General features: G+C 37.9%; 1 protein-coding gene across 1 annotated transcript; it reads left to right on the forward strand.

Annotated features, from left to right (window-relative positions):
* Nucleotides 1–10,827: 10,827 nt before the first annotated feature.
* On the forward strand, nucleotides 10,828–13,241 carry LOC117994746 (putative zinc finger protein 727). Its single transcript, XM_034982700.2, has one exon. The coding sequence runs from the start codon at nucleotides 10,925–10,927 to the stop codon at nucleotides 12,539–12,541; it is 1,617 nt and encodes a 538-aa protein (XP_034838591.1). The 5' UTR covers nucleotides 10,828–10,924; the 3' UTR covers nucleotides 12,542–13,241.
* Nucleotides 13,242–14,474: the final 1,233 nt, after the last annotated feature.

Here is a 14,474-nt window from a genome sequence, read left to right on the forward strand (position 1 = left end):
TAGCGTAGTGCTACTTCTATGAATAGTACAAAAACCAAATGGTTATTAATCATAATAAAATCAATAGATATTAAAAATAAAATAATTGTAATAAATCACTAAATACTTATTAAAAAAATATGAAAAGAAATATTGAAAAAGTAAACTCACTAAGTACTTAAATGATCAAGTCCAAAAATTTCACATAGCACCAGAAAAGAAACGAAATTACATAAAACAGATTTTAAAAAAAAAGTTTTCAAAAAATTTCAAATCACACTTGGCTATTGTTCACGGTTACGCAAAATACAGAAGAATGCGAAAATTTTCATTCCATCTCTGTCTTTTATAAACGTTCTGGGAGTCCGTGTTATTTATGCGCGGAATTTCGAATAAGGATTTTGTAGCGTCGGCAAAAAAATGCGAAAAAAAACCTTAAAAAGTACATTTTGACAAAGTTCAAATCATTGTAAAATACGATTTACACATAAGAAAGAAGAAGAAGAAAGAAAGAGAAAGCATTCATTTGGAACCACAAATGTAGAGATAGCTTACATAAATGTGAATATGGGGGGGAGTGCCGACAAAAGTGAAAACTTATAATTATAAATAACAACAAAATAACATAAGGGTTTTTTTTGGATTTTCAAGTAACTGTGGTATCAAAAATTAAAACTATGAAATAGCAGTGGGTTTTTTGGATTCTCAAAAGTGTGGTATCAAAATTAAATTTCATCAGGGTGAGAGTATTTCCATTTTAAGGTTCCGTGTTTCCAAAAAAAGAGGAACTCTTATAGGGTCCTTTCTATCTGTCTTTCATGACCTGTCATTGTCAAGAAAATCAAAACCTAGAGGGTAGGGTTACTTCCCGTTCACCTAGAATCATAAAATTTAGCAGGTAGCTATGTCTTAGCAAATTGTACCTAAAAGGAAGACTGAAAATACATCTCAAAAAGTAAGTGTTATTTCTTGTACGATGGTACCGAACCTTTCGTGTACTAGTCCGACTCGCACTTGGCCGGTTTTTTAATAAAGGAAAATGTCTAAAAAAATTTTTTTTCATAAATATTTTGTATGCTATCTGTACCACTCAAACTTGGCTGTCCCGCAAAAGATGTGATCTGAAACACTAATGTCATTAAATTCGGGATTTGCAGTTACAACCTTGACTTTAGGATTATTATTATCTATTAGTGCCATCTATTGACGATTCACTCGCAATTTGTGCAAAAAAACGCAAAAAATGAATCATTTTAGCGGAAAATGATGAGACGTCATTTACAGTTAGAGTGGTGAAAGCCTAGTGGTTAAGATTTTTCTATTTGGGGAGGTCTGGGGTTCGATCCCGGACATGCACCTCTAATTTTCAGTTGAAGAGAGAAGAGTTGTGCGTTTTAAACAATTCAATTTTTGTTTTAAATTCAGATAGAAGTTAGCCCGTGACTGCAATCTCACCTGGCGGTAAGGTATACTGCAATCTAAGATGGATGTGGGCTAACCTGAAAGGGGTATGATAGTTTTTTTTTATTAAACCCCCTTTGCTTTCTACATGGCATCGTACCGGAACGCTAAGTCACTTGGCGGTACGGCTTTGCGAGTAGGGTGGTAACTAAATTTTAAGTATTTTTAACATTAGAAATACTTTCCAGCAGAAGTTACTCTATTTTTATGATAAAAAATTGAAAAATATTTGTCGTTTACACATTGTGACGTCATTGTTCACCTTCCGTACAGCGTGACGTTCAAGTTAAAAATAAATAAAAATCATGATTTTTTAAATTATTACACAAAAATCACTTCATTTTATTACTACAGTCGAAGACCCTATTAATCACATTACTTACTCAATATTTTCAATATATATAGGTTAACTAGCTGATGCCTGCGACTTCGTCCGCGTGGATTTAGATTTTTAAAAATCCCGTGGGAACTCTTCGATCTTCTGGGATAAAAAGTAGCCTATGTCACTATCCAGGACTTTATCTACCTATACCCATACTAAAAACACATCAATCCGTTGCACCGTTGCAACGTGATTGAAGGATAAACCAATAAACCAACAAAAAAACACACTTTCGCATTTATAATAAGGGTACGATATAAGTACTTAATATGGGTACGGGAAAGAATCTCTAACATTCTTTATTGAAACTAAAGTCTACGATCATTGAACTTAGGCAAGTAGTTACATTGAATCATTTAAGCATCTCGAACGTGACGGGAAAGCCAAATAAACCATAATTACTGCAAATATTTGACCCAATAGGCCAAAAAACCTATAAAAGAACCGATCGGCCCCATCGGTAGATGGTACCTAGTGTGAGATCATTCCTTTTTAGTAGTTTACTTTCTCAAATAGATTCAAAGTAACTTTATTATCGATGACAGTTTGAAATTGTTATTTAAACGGCTTTTTGAAAAGCCGTGATAGTCTTGTGGTTTTTGCCTCAATATTAGCTTATTAGGCTGGTTAATTATCCATACTATATTTAACATTTCTTTTATTCTGTCTGTCTGTCTGTCTGCTAGCCTTTCACGGCCCATCCGTTCAACCGATTTTGACGAAATTTGGTACAGCGATAGCTTGCATCCCGGGGAAAATCAAAGAGTTCCTACGCGACTTTTAAAAACCTAAATCCACGCGGACGAAGTCGCGGGCATCATCTAGTGACTAATATACCTCTTTCCCCTCCAACTAAGCGAAAAGCGTGTGCTAGGAGCTTGGAGTAAATAGTTAGGAACTTGCCAAGTTAAAATCTACGTCATTTTATTTGTCTGCCAGTTTCAGGTTAATCTCAAAACGAACGCCATCTGATAACTGTACAGAGGTCGCTAACTGTACATCAGAGTTACCCAAAATATTTGCGCGTCCGTACATGACTTGAATTCTCGAGCGTACAGATTTTGATAAGGCTCACTCGAGTAGCGTATAAGGAAGTTTGGTTCCGTAGATTCTATTTTTTATTTCTTACTAGATGATACTGTCATCATCATCATGATCAACCCATCGCCGGCTTACTACAGAGCACGGGTATCCTCTTAGAGTGAGAAGGGTTTTGGCCATAGTCTACCACGCTGGCCATGTGCGGATTGGTAGACTTCACACACCTTTGAAAACATTATGGAGAACTCTCAGGCATGCAGGTTTCCTCACGATGTTTTCCTTCACCGTTAAAGCAAGTGATATTTGATTAATTAAAACGCACATAACAGCGAAAAGTTAGAGGTGCGTGTGGTGCACGGGATCGAACCCCCGACCTCCGATTAGAAGGCGGACGTCCTAACCACTAGGCTATCACAGCTTCGTCCCTGTAGGTTTCAGTTTTAGGTCTGGCGCAGTGGTAAGCGCTGTTGTCTTATTAGTGGGAGGTCCAGGTTCGATTTCAGGGTTTGGAATTTAAAATTTCTAAATTTCTGGTCTGGTCTGGTGGGAGGCTTCGGCCGTGGCTATTTACCACCCTACCGACAAAACCGTGCCGCCTAAGCGTTCCGGTACGATGCCGTGTAAGGCCCGGCGCCCATTATCGGCATCGGCACGGAACAGGATCCTTCGGCATCCTACATGCAAGCGCACACTGTCGGAAACTATGCTTTGGCATGCTGCAACGTTCTTAGGGATGACGAGGCGTCCTACAGCATGCCGCACCGTCCTGTAGCCCCGCAGGGCAAGCTATCCCCGAGTGGTGCCTCGGCGCCGGCGGCGTACCGAAGGATGTCGAAGCATCCCGAAGCATTCTTAAGGCTGCCGATACAGCAGCCTCAAGCATACCGAAGCGGTATTTTTATTATAACGACCATATATAATGGAAATTTCTACTTTATTGTCATTATGTTAATGTATATTGCTATTTGCCACCTAAAATCCTCAGTCGTGCCGATGCCGATAATGGGCGCCGGGCCTAAGGGTGTGGGTTTAATAAAAACTGCTATACCTCTTCCAGGTTAACCCGCTTCTATCTTAGACTGCATTATCACTTACCGCCAGGTGAGATTGCAGTCAAGGGTTAACTTGTATCTAAATAAATAAACAGTTGTTTAACAATTTTATTTTTAATATTAGTGTGGATTAAACAATACCGAGAGAATATTTTCACTAAAAAAAAGGGGATCCTAAAATTCAGACATAATAGATACCATCATGTAACCAAACTATGACTTCACTGAACACCTGCAACTGAACAACAAGAACCATAAGAGTCGGCATTTTAACTACAAAATTCAATAAAAAGAAAATACGGGACGAATTGAGAACCTCCTCCTTTTTGTAGTCGGTCAAAAAGTAGCTTACCTACTTTTATAAAAATATTTTAAAACATCCATACTTCCATATTCATACTTAATCAATTTAAATAAAAGCGAAATACCACTCACTCACTCACTCACTCACTCACTCACTTACTCACTCACTCACTCACTGACTAATCACGAAAACTCAGGAACTAAATACGAAAACTTGAAATTTGGAAATTAGGTTCGTTCTAGGGCGTAGGTAAGAAACGGTTTTCAGAAAATCGCCCTCTTAGGGTTTGAAATGGAGGGTGGAAGGTTATATGAAAGTCTTTGAAGTTATAGAACTGAAAATCGACAACACAACGCAACTCAACACAACGCAATGTATCGCATCGCATCGCCATGCAACCTAGACCACGCCACACAACGCAACGCACCACAACGTACCACAAGGCATCGTATCGCATCGAATCGCAACGCAACGCACAGCAACGCAACGCCACGCCACGCCAAGCAACGCAGCGCATCGTATCGGGTGGCGGGGCAGGTCGCTATAATTTACGAATATCATCATAACATCATCATCATCATGATCAACCCATCGTCGGCTCACTACAGAGCACGGGTCTCCTCTTAGAGTGAGAAGGGTTTTGGCCATAGTCCACGCTGGCCATGTGCGGATTGGTAGACTTCACACACCTTTGAGAACTTTATGGAGAACTCTCAGGCATGCAGGTCTCCTCACGATGTTTTCCTTCACCGTTAAAGCAAGTGATATTTAAACATCACTGACTGATATTTTTTTAGTGTTTTACCTACACTTCAAGGAAATTACTAAATAATTTTAAATACATATCAAGGCATTGGGCGCGAACCCAGAAGATGCAGGTTCGGTTCCTGCCGGTTACGCAATTTTTGATATGTATTTAAAATTATTTAGTAATAACTGACTGAGACGGCTCATGGGATAGGGTGTGAGGTGCGGTTGTACCTCACGAACAGTTAACAATAAAAAGTCTGCCTATACGTCAAGGCGACTCCACGCCATTCCTGTTCCATAGACCAGAGGTAAGTAACCGCGTGCGAATCAAAAATAATCGCAATATACTTACAAGTTACAACTCTATTTGTGAGCGTGATTTGAATTTGTCGCATAGATAAGTATTTAAAATATTCAATACTAATGCTTTCTTCTACAAGTCCCGCAAATTGCTATTGCGCTGGAACCATGTCTCATTAACATCGAAATAACGTCATTTTGACGTCAGCCGAAATAAAATATACCATCAGCTCGAAACTTCAATCTAGTGCTGACGTCACTAAAATGGCGGCCACGCGCATTAGCAATTTGCGGGACTTATAATATGATAGCTTATTTCAGCGACTTTTTAAATAGGTGTAGGTATAAGTCCCGCAAATTGCTAATGCACGTGGCCGGCATTTTAGTGACGTCAGCACTAGAGTGAAGTTTCGAGCTGATGGTATATTTTTATTTCGGCTGACGTCAAAATGACGTCATTTCGATGTTAATGAATTATGAGACATGGTTCCAGCACAATAGCAATATGCGGGACTCAGTTAAATAACTTTTATTTTCATAAAATTGAACCATACAATAAATTCTCTGAAAAATATGTAGGAAAATAAATTCTCCCGGTTTCGAACCCGCGATCCTTTAGGACCGGGTGCAACCGAGATGCAATCTTACCAAGAACCGCAATTTGCTTTAGGATGGTACCTTACCTTTGCCTAAATCTGTATCTATGGTTTAAAAAATAAACTCAGTGTTGCCAGCAAACAATATAACCCACTACCACATCACAAATCTCCAGACGATAACAATTTAGATTCCGATAGCATCTCACGTTGGTGGAATACCAACTAGTTCCTGATGCCAACGACCTAGGCAGTAGGCACTTTTACGTAATATCACTCTTTTTATGGAGTAACTAGGGTCATTTACCGGTAAATCATGATTTACCGGTAAATTGCAGTCTCAAGTTGAACGTAATAACCTTGTCCAAACTTGTAGTAGTATTTTCAATTTATCCTCTTCAGGAAAGGCAAAGGTCGTGAACCATGCAGCCTGGTTGCCCAAACTTGTGTGTTATCATCATTATCAATCGTTAGACGTCCACTGCTGGTCTCTTGTAGGGTCGCTACACGCCACGGTCTTGCGTTTGATATCGTCTGTCCACCTAATAGAAGGGTCTTCCAATGCTGCACTTTCCGGTGCGAGGTCATCATTCTAGCTCCTTGGGACCCCAACATCTATTGTGTTTTTAAACTATGTTTTTTTTAATAAAAATGGTGAGCAAACAAGCAGGCGGGTCACCTGATGTTAAGTGATTACCGTCGCCCATGAACATTTGCATTACCAGAGGAACCACCAATGCCGGCCATTCAGGAATTTGTTGGTCCGCCCCTTGAATAACCCCATGTTGTAATCTAGTGGGAACACCGCCGAAAGGCGTTGATTCCACAGTTTGTATGTGCGTGGAGAAAAGCATCTCGCACAACAGGCGGTCGAAGTGCACCAGAGACCCAGGTGGTGAGGGTCCTGGCCATTGCCACTTCAGCTTCGCAAATCGAAACCCGTTTACCTATGTCAGTTACTCTTCTTTCCCTACGTATCTCTTCCAAGCATAGCTCTCTCCATCACCCGTTGAGCTTTATGAGCTTTCTTATGGTACCTAGGTCCCTGGTCCAATGTTGGTACTAAAGACATTTTCACATTAAAAACTTTATCATCACAAAAAGTTAAATCATTAACTTTTATAGGTCCAAAAATACTGCAAGTTTCTGAAAAAGCTTGTGAATATCTTCAATTACTCTGAAATCTAAAAAAATTATCTATTGTTAAATCATGCGTTTAGTTCGATAGAATCTGTGATGTAAATTGAAGCGGGCGTGGGAATAAACACTTTTCGGAATTCATGCATTCTTGTGAATGTAGAATTTAAATGAATGCGATCACTTCTGGACTGGACATAAGCATATCCAGCATGCATTGCCAGACAATTTATTAAAGTTTAAGGGTATCTGGCAGGGGGTTGCCAGACACCCTTAAACTTCATAAATTGTTAGCGATACATGCCCTCACGGGCTCTTAGCCCATAAGTAGGTACAGTAGGCATGACTAAGTTTTTTTTTTTTAAATTTATAGATTAGCGCTTGGCTGCAATCAGACCTGGTGGCAAGTGATGATGCAGCCTAAGATGGAGCGCGCTAGCCTAGAAGATGCCTATTCACTCTCGACTTGAAGGTACCCATATTATAATTGGAGTGGAAAACTGATGCTGGAAGGGTGTTCTAGATCTTAGCGGTTCGAATCAGAAATGAGGAGGCAAATCGCTTCGTATGTATCCGTGGAATTTCGACTACGTACGGGTGCAGAGCTTGGCGATGCCTTGCCATTGATTGCATTGATTGTTTTTAGGACGCCATTTATAATAGTTAGGGAGGCGAGGTAGCTAAATGGCGTAATTCAACGGCGCCGTCGAGACGTATCAAAATCGAAAGATAAAATAATTTCGAAAAGAAAAGCTCGTATGGTAAAAACCATTTTAGCGGTGGGTTTGGCGTGTACGGTTTTTCAAAAATGTTTAAAAAAACAGTTACTTGGGCATTCTCGAGCGCGTCAGATATTCATACTACGTATGCCCCAAGTGCCTCTGATAACAACGGTATACTAATCTGCCGGTTTGCGTGGTGGGGGTAGGCATATAAAGTAGGTAGTCAAAAATGCAAAAAAAAAAAAATTACTCGAGCGCGTCAGATTTTCGGAAGGGGTGTTGAGTAGGCCCCAAGGAAGCTCCCTTTAAAAAAACTGACGATTTCGGCGCGAGTATAAGTTACGATGAATTTTTGAAAATGCAAAAAAAAAAAGTTTTTTCGAAATACTCGAGCGCGTCAGATTTTCATAGGGGAGGTTTATCTCGGTATCCTGAAAGCATATTTTCTTAATCTGACAAAAATGTTGGTGGGTTCTCTTAATCTGACCGAAAAAGGTTTTTTGGTTTCTTTTTTTTCCTTTCTTTCTCCTTGATAATTGAAATTAAGGAAAAATACTGGTAGGACGGCATATTTCCGCGAAGCGCTCAGTCTGTATTACATGTTTATGGCAAATTCCTCTTTTTTGCTTCAATTCTTCACTTCGTTTTGCTTACGGTACGTCCAAAAAACAATTTGAGGATCAACAGGCTATTGAATAATATACATACATGAAACTACATGTTAATGATACTTTTGTATACAGATACGCGTAACTTTTTCCGAGTCCACGAAAATTGTCGTGAAGCTTTAGAAAAAAAAATTTTTTGAGATATAATAAAAGTCACATAATTTAATTATCGTTATTTCATATCAATTTTTTAACGCCCTCAGCTTTTGAGATATACTCAAAAAACCGGGAGTTTGAGTTTTTATGATGCTTCAAGTCAAAAAGTTTTAACTTTGAACAAAAATGTAAAGAGACCTTTTTTGTGTAAAATAAAATTACCTTTTTTGTTTATTTAAACTTTTTTTTGGTAAAATGTATCGTTCGCGACTTATATGCCGCAACGCGTTTTTCGGAAGACGAAATGGCTCCTCCACACTTCCGGTCATGCGGAAACCGGCAGATTTTGTATTTTTAGTAAATTTTAGATTATATTCTTCAAAGTAAAAAAATAAAAAATCGCGCTCGAGAATTCCGGATTAACGTTTTTTTTTACAAGTTCGCGACCCTATAACTCGGCGGCGTCAAGGACTTATCGTCAGATTAGTTAAATTTAGTCTTAAAACACTAAAATCAACCCCCAATATCTTAATCTGACGCGCTCGAGTATTTCAGACTATCGATTTTTTTTTATTAATCTGATCGTCTATCCTAGGCGCGCGTCACTACATATAGAGCTAAATACTTTACAAGGTTGTTCTATTAGGTCTAAGGTATCTCTCATATCTTAAACTGCCACGCTCGAGTATTGCCGAAAATTCCCCTATTCGCCTCCCTAACTATAAAGTTTTGCGTTCATTTATGTTATAGTGGAATTAGATGGTCAGAGACGTTCCTAAATAATTTACAATACTATATATACCTACATTATACAATAATAATAATAGAAAGGGTAAATAGTAGTGATTTAGCGGGACACTTTGAATCAGCACAAAAAATAACTTTCATTTTGCATGGCCCACGTCTTCCAGCGAACTTGTTTTCAGGGGTAGTTCTTTGCCATTAAATTAAATTCTAATTCAGCCCCACCTAAATTCGTGACACGATTTTTTGCCGATCAAAGCAACCGTTGGCATATTTAAAGCACATAAGATTTCATTCATTTAAAATTTGAATGGCTCACTTTATTCAGGAGCGATTAAAATTCACATCACGCAATGCAAAGTTAAGAAAAATAACTTTATAAGTATTTGTTATACAGTTCAAGCTGGCGCGAAATTTATTCGTTAGACGATAAGAATAATATGCGAACTTGTTGCATTGTGTAGGCTTATGTCATTGAGAAGATGGCATGCTTTGCATCCGACTTCAGTAAATGGTTTAATATTAAATACATCGATGTTTAATTAGAGAGACTGGAAAAGCGCGGCAAATTAAAGAAATATCAGTATGGCAGCTCTAAAATTACAGTGCGACAAAGCTATCTTGGGGCGTGGCGAAAATCGGAACTAACGTTTCCGTCAAGTGTCCCCTGTGTTCTTGTTTGAATATTCTAAGCCTTTGTCGTAGACTGACTAAAAAAGCTAGACCAAAGTATATACTGTGTAACCACGTGTGAGATAGCAATAGCGCGACGTACCACGTAACGATCAATAACACGACAATTACCATTGTTTAGTAGTCAATATATTTTGTACTAACCGATCAACAATATTTGTATTAAACGTTTGTTATGTAAAACAAGTAAATAACTAATGAGAAATACAATGATGCCACGAATTCTCAAAGTTTGTTTTGCAACTAAAGTTGTATTCCTTGGAAAAATCGGTTACACGATAAGGGACAAACGTTCCTTTGTCTAGATTTTTACTCCGTCTACGGCCTTTGTTCTCCAACAGCGCCCCCCTGTCATGTCATTCAAGTGCCAAGAAAGCCTTGTCGCACTGACAGACCAAGAATAACCTAATTTGATATAGAACAGAAATAAAAATAAGTGAATTCTAAAGTATCAGATTAGGTTATCGTGGCTAATTCCTTTGTACACAATCTCTAAACTAAACTAAAATATCACGTCTAAATCTACTGCTATCCCTTTCATAATGTTGCTTGCGGAAAAGGAAAGCACTAGATTTAGACCTGTTAATTTAGTTTAGTTTAGAGATTGTGTACTAGAGAATCAGCCCCGATCCAGATCTATCATACTAATTTCAGAACTGCCATATTGATATTTTTTTAATTTGCCGCGCTTTTCCAGTCTCATCTTAGCCAGACAACACGATTAACTATTTCTAAAGAAATCAAACAAGATGGCCAAGTATATAGTAGATAATCTATGAAGATGGCTATGATGCTCAAAAGACTAGAACCCAGAGCTTTAATATCACCCTTTTTAAAAAAGCATAAGTAATTTTACGCTATCAACAAGCAACACCTTTCCATTACGTCAAAATTGTCAAAATTGCGACAAATGGTTCCGTTTCATTGTTTACTGTGTATTTTCTCTTTATAAAGTAGTAATTTCCAAGTAATGTGTACGGAATTATAATAAAAACAATAATGAGTGATGAGACTGAAGGTTATTGTCGACTATGCGCGGAGCCACGACGAATAAGTGAGATGCTATCACCAGACAAAGATGTCATAGCTAACTCGAAAGTGATCACCAAGTTATCGTGGATAAACATCGATATATCTTCGACTGATGGTCTCCCAAACACAATATGTTATGCCTGCTTGGATCTACTAGAGCGTACGTGGAGTTTCCTCAACAACGTGAGAGCAGCGCAAGAGAAATTAATAACTTTGTTCTCGAACACGCTGAAAGACAATGCCTACGAAATCGAACTCGAAAACAAGGATTACAATAACAAAACACCCGGAAAACCAGTGGACGAAAACTGGGCGATCTTCCAAGAGCTGAAACGCGAGATAAAAATCGAGAATTTGCACGATATCGTACCAAATTTATACCCGAATGCCTCAGTTGAAATTTCCAACGCGAATCAATTAGAAATTAAACTCGAGACTAATAGTGATAGAGACAATGATGTAATTACCGATTCCAACGACGATTTCGAGCGTTTAAGTACAGATAGTGACGTTCCATTAAAACAGAGTGTGAAGAAAAAACGTGGCAAACCGAAACATAAAAAATCCAAAGATAGAAGCTCCAAAAAAGGTTTTGAAGCTACAAATTCGACATGGGAGGACCAAGCGTGTATGTGTGCTAAATGTGATGCAAACTGTCAAAGTATTCTGTTGTTACAACTACATTCCTTACAAATACATGACTGTTGCTGTATTTTTAAGTGCACACAGTGCGCTAAAGTATTTCCTAGCTATCGCTCCTTCATAAGACATACAAGAACACATAACAAAGCTTTACAACACTGTTGCGAGTTCTGCAATCAATCATTCCTGTACCTATCCGAGTTATCGACACACAAAATGGAATATCACAAATCAGTATACAAAACTAAGTGTTCGAACTGCGGCGCCAACTTTGACTCACCAGAAGAACTAGACGAACATAAAAACTTATTTAATAAAAATTCAAAATTGAAAAGGATTTCGAACGGCGAAGATCAAATTGAACACAAATGCAATCAATGCAGCAAAGTCTTTAAAAGTCGTGCGAATCTTAACCAACATAAACAATTACATACGGAACGTAAAAAAGACTTTGCTTGCCATGTTTGCGGTAAAATGTTCTACACGAAAGGCACTTTAGGTACACATTTGGTTGTACATGAGGAGAAACGTCCATTCAAATGCAACCATTGTCCGTTAGCATTTCGAGCGAAAGGCAACCTTATTTCCCATCTAAGTTTGCATTCGGGTTTGAAGCCATTTATTTGTGAACAGTGTGGGAAAAGTTTTAGAGTTAAACGACATTTAATGTCTCATTCTATTATCCATACCGACTTAAGACCGTATGTTTGTGAATACTGTAACAAGTCTTTCCGATTTAAAACCCGTTTGAACCTACATTTGAGACAACACACAGGTGTACGTCCGTATAAATGTATTTATTGCCAACGGGACTTCACCAATGGTTCGAACTATAAGAAACACATGAAACGACGTCACGGTATTGACACGTCCACACGATTAAAGTCCAAAATTGTTAGTAAAAAAGAAATTACTGTAATAAGTGACACTATAGCACAGTAAATTACTGTACATAAATATGTCAAAGTAAAAACTGTTATCCAGCAAAAACTATTTTTGACCGACTTCCAATTAGAAATCAGTCAAAACTACTTTTTTCTATTGACATTGGTCAAAGTATTTTCGAAACTCCCATACACATACATGAAGGGAGTTGATGCCACAGTTTGCATTGCGTGGAAAGAAGGATCTGGCATAATGGACATGTATATTTTATTTATATTTGTTAGCAGAGAAAAATGGACTTGTATATTAATCATTTTAATTTAATGCTAGAATATGACTTATTTGATTTATTTAATGAAATCTAACATGGATTAAGTTAACTTAAGACTCGTAATTATATGAAATGATCCATTGTGACATTTTTGAAGAAAATCTAAGAAATGGTTTTATAATTATGACTAGACTAGACTTCGTGTGGACAACACAAATTTCAAACCCCTATTTTACCCCCTTATGGGTTGAATTTTCAAAAATCTTTTCTTAGCGGACGCCTACGTCATAATAGCTATCTGCATGCCAAATTTCAGCGTAATCCGTCCAGTAGTTTGAGCAGTGTGTTGCTAGATCAGTCAGTCAGTCAGTCAGCTTTTCTTAGAAATTGCTGCTAAGCTCTTGGAAAATAACTTTGTTTTAAAAGTATTCATAAAATGATAGATTTATTTTTACTTATTTTTAATAAATAAGTACAGAAGTGATACACATTTTATTTTATTTGATACGAGTCCTGCAAATTGCTAATGCGCGTGGCCGTCATTTTAGTGACGTCGCCACTAGACTGAAGTTTCGGGCTGATGGTATATTTTTATTTCGGCTGACGTCATTTCGATGTTAATGAGACATGGTTCCAGCGCAATAGCAATTTGCGGGACGTATACCCGCCATATTGTAAAAGGTACAATACAATAAGTAATGTGATATAGGTCATGCTCCAAATAATTTACATTGTTCATTGAAGCTGTGATAGCTTAGTGGTTAGGACGTCCGCCTTCTAATCGGAGGTTGGGGGTTCGATCCCTGGTACGCACCTCTGAATTTTCGGAGTTATGTGCGTTTTAAGTAATTAAATATCACTTGCTTTAACGGTGAAGGAAAATATCGTGAGGAAACTTGCATGCGAGAGTTCTCCATAATGTTCTCAAAGGTGTGTGAAGTCTACCAATCCGCACATGGCTAGCGTGGTAAACTATGGCCAAAACCCTTCTCTCTGAGAGGAGAACCGTGCTCTGTAGTGAGCCGGTGATAGGATGACAATGATGATGATTGTAGCGAAGTGGTAAGTACCTATGAACTTATAACGGGTTGCCCCAGGTTCGATTCCCGACACTGGCGTATTTGGGATGTCTCTAAATTTGCTCTACAAACCTAGAGGCACAGACGTATATGACCAAAAGGGTATTGAACTGTACCTAGTAATAAAATAATGTAATGTTTTGTATAGGGGTAGTTTATGGAGCTAAAATTCATTATCAAAGAGAATAATTAAAAAATCACGATCTTTATTTATTTTTAACATGGACTTCACGCTATACGGAAGGTGACCATGCCGTCACAATCCATAAACGACAAATATTTTTCATTTTTTGAACATAAAAATAAAGTAATTTCTGCGAGAAAATACTTTTATGTTAAAAAATTTAAAAATATTTGTCGTTTACGCCTTGTGATGTCCTTAATCGCCTTCCGTACTGTCTGACGTTATTTTTTTTTTTATTGATGTAACGAGCAGGCGTAATTATGTTAAAAATAACGAAAAATCTATTTTTTTTTAATTATTTTCTTCAATAATGAATTCTAGCCCCATAAACTACCGCTATACAAAACATCACATCATTTTATTACTACAGTTAAGACGTTATTTGTGCCATATAGGTATGATTATGTCAAGATTACCACTGGTTCGGAAAGCATTTTCTACTGAGAAGAGCCGGCA

This window comes from Maniola hyperantus, chromosome 27 (genome assembly GCF_902806685.2).
Source record: "Maniola hyperantus chromosome 27, iAphHyp1.2, whole genome shotgun sequence".
NCBI lineage: Eukaryota > Metazoa > Arthropoda > Insecta > Lepidoptera > Nymphalidae > Maniola > Maniola hyperantus.

Coding starts and splice junctions, on each gene's coding strand:
- LOC117994746 (XM_034982700.2), top strand. CDS start 10,925: ATGAGTGATGAGACTGAAGGTTATTGTCGACTATGCGCGGAGCCACGA.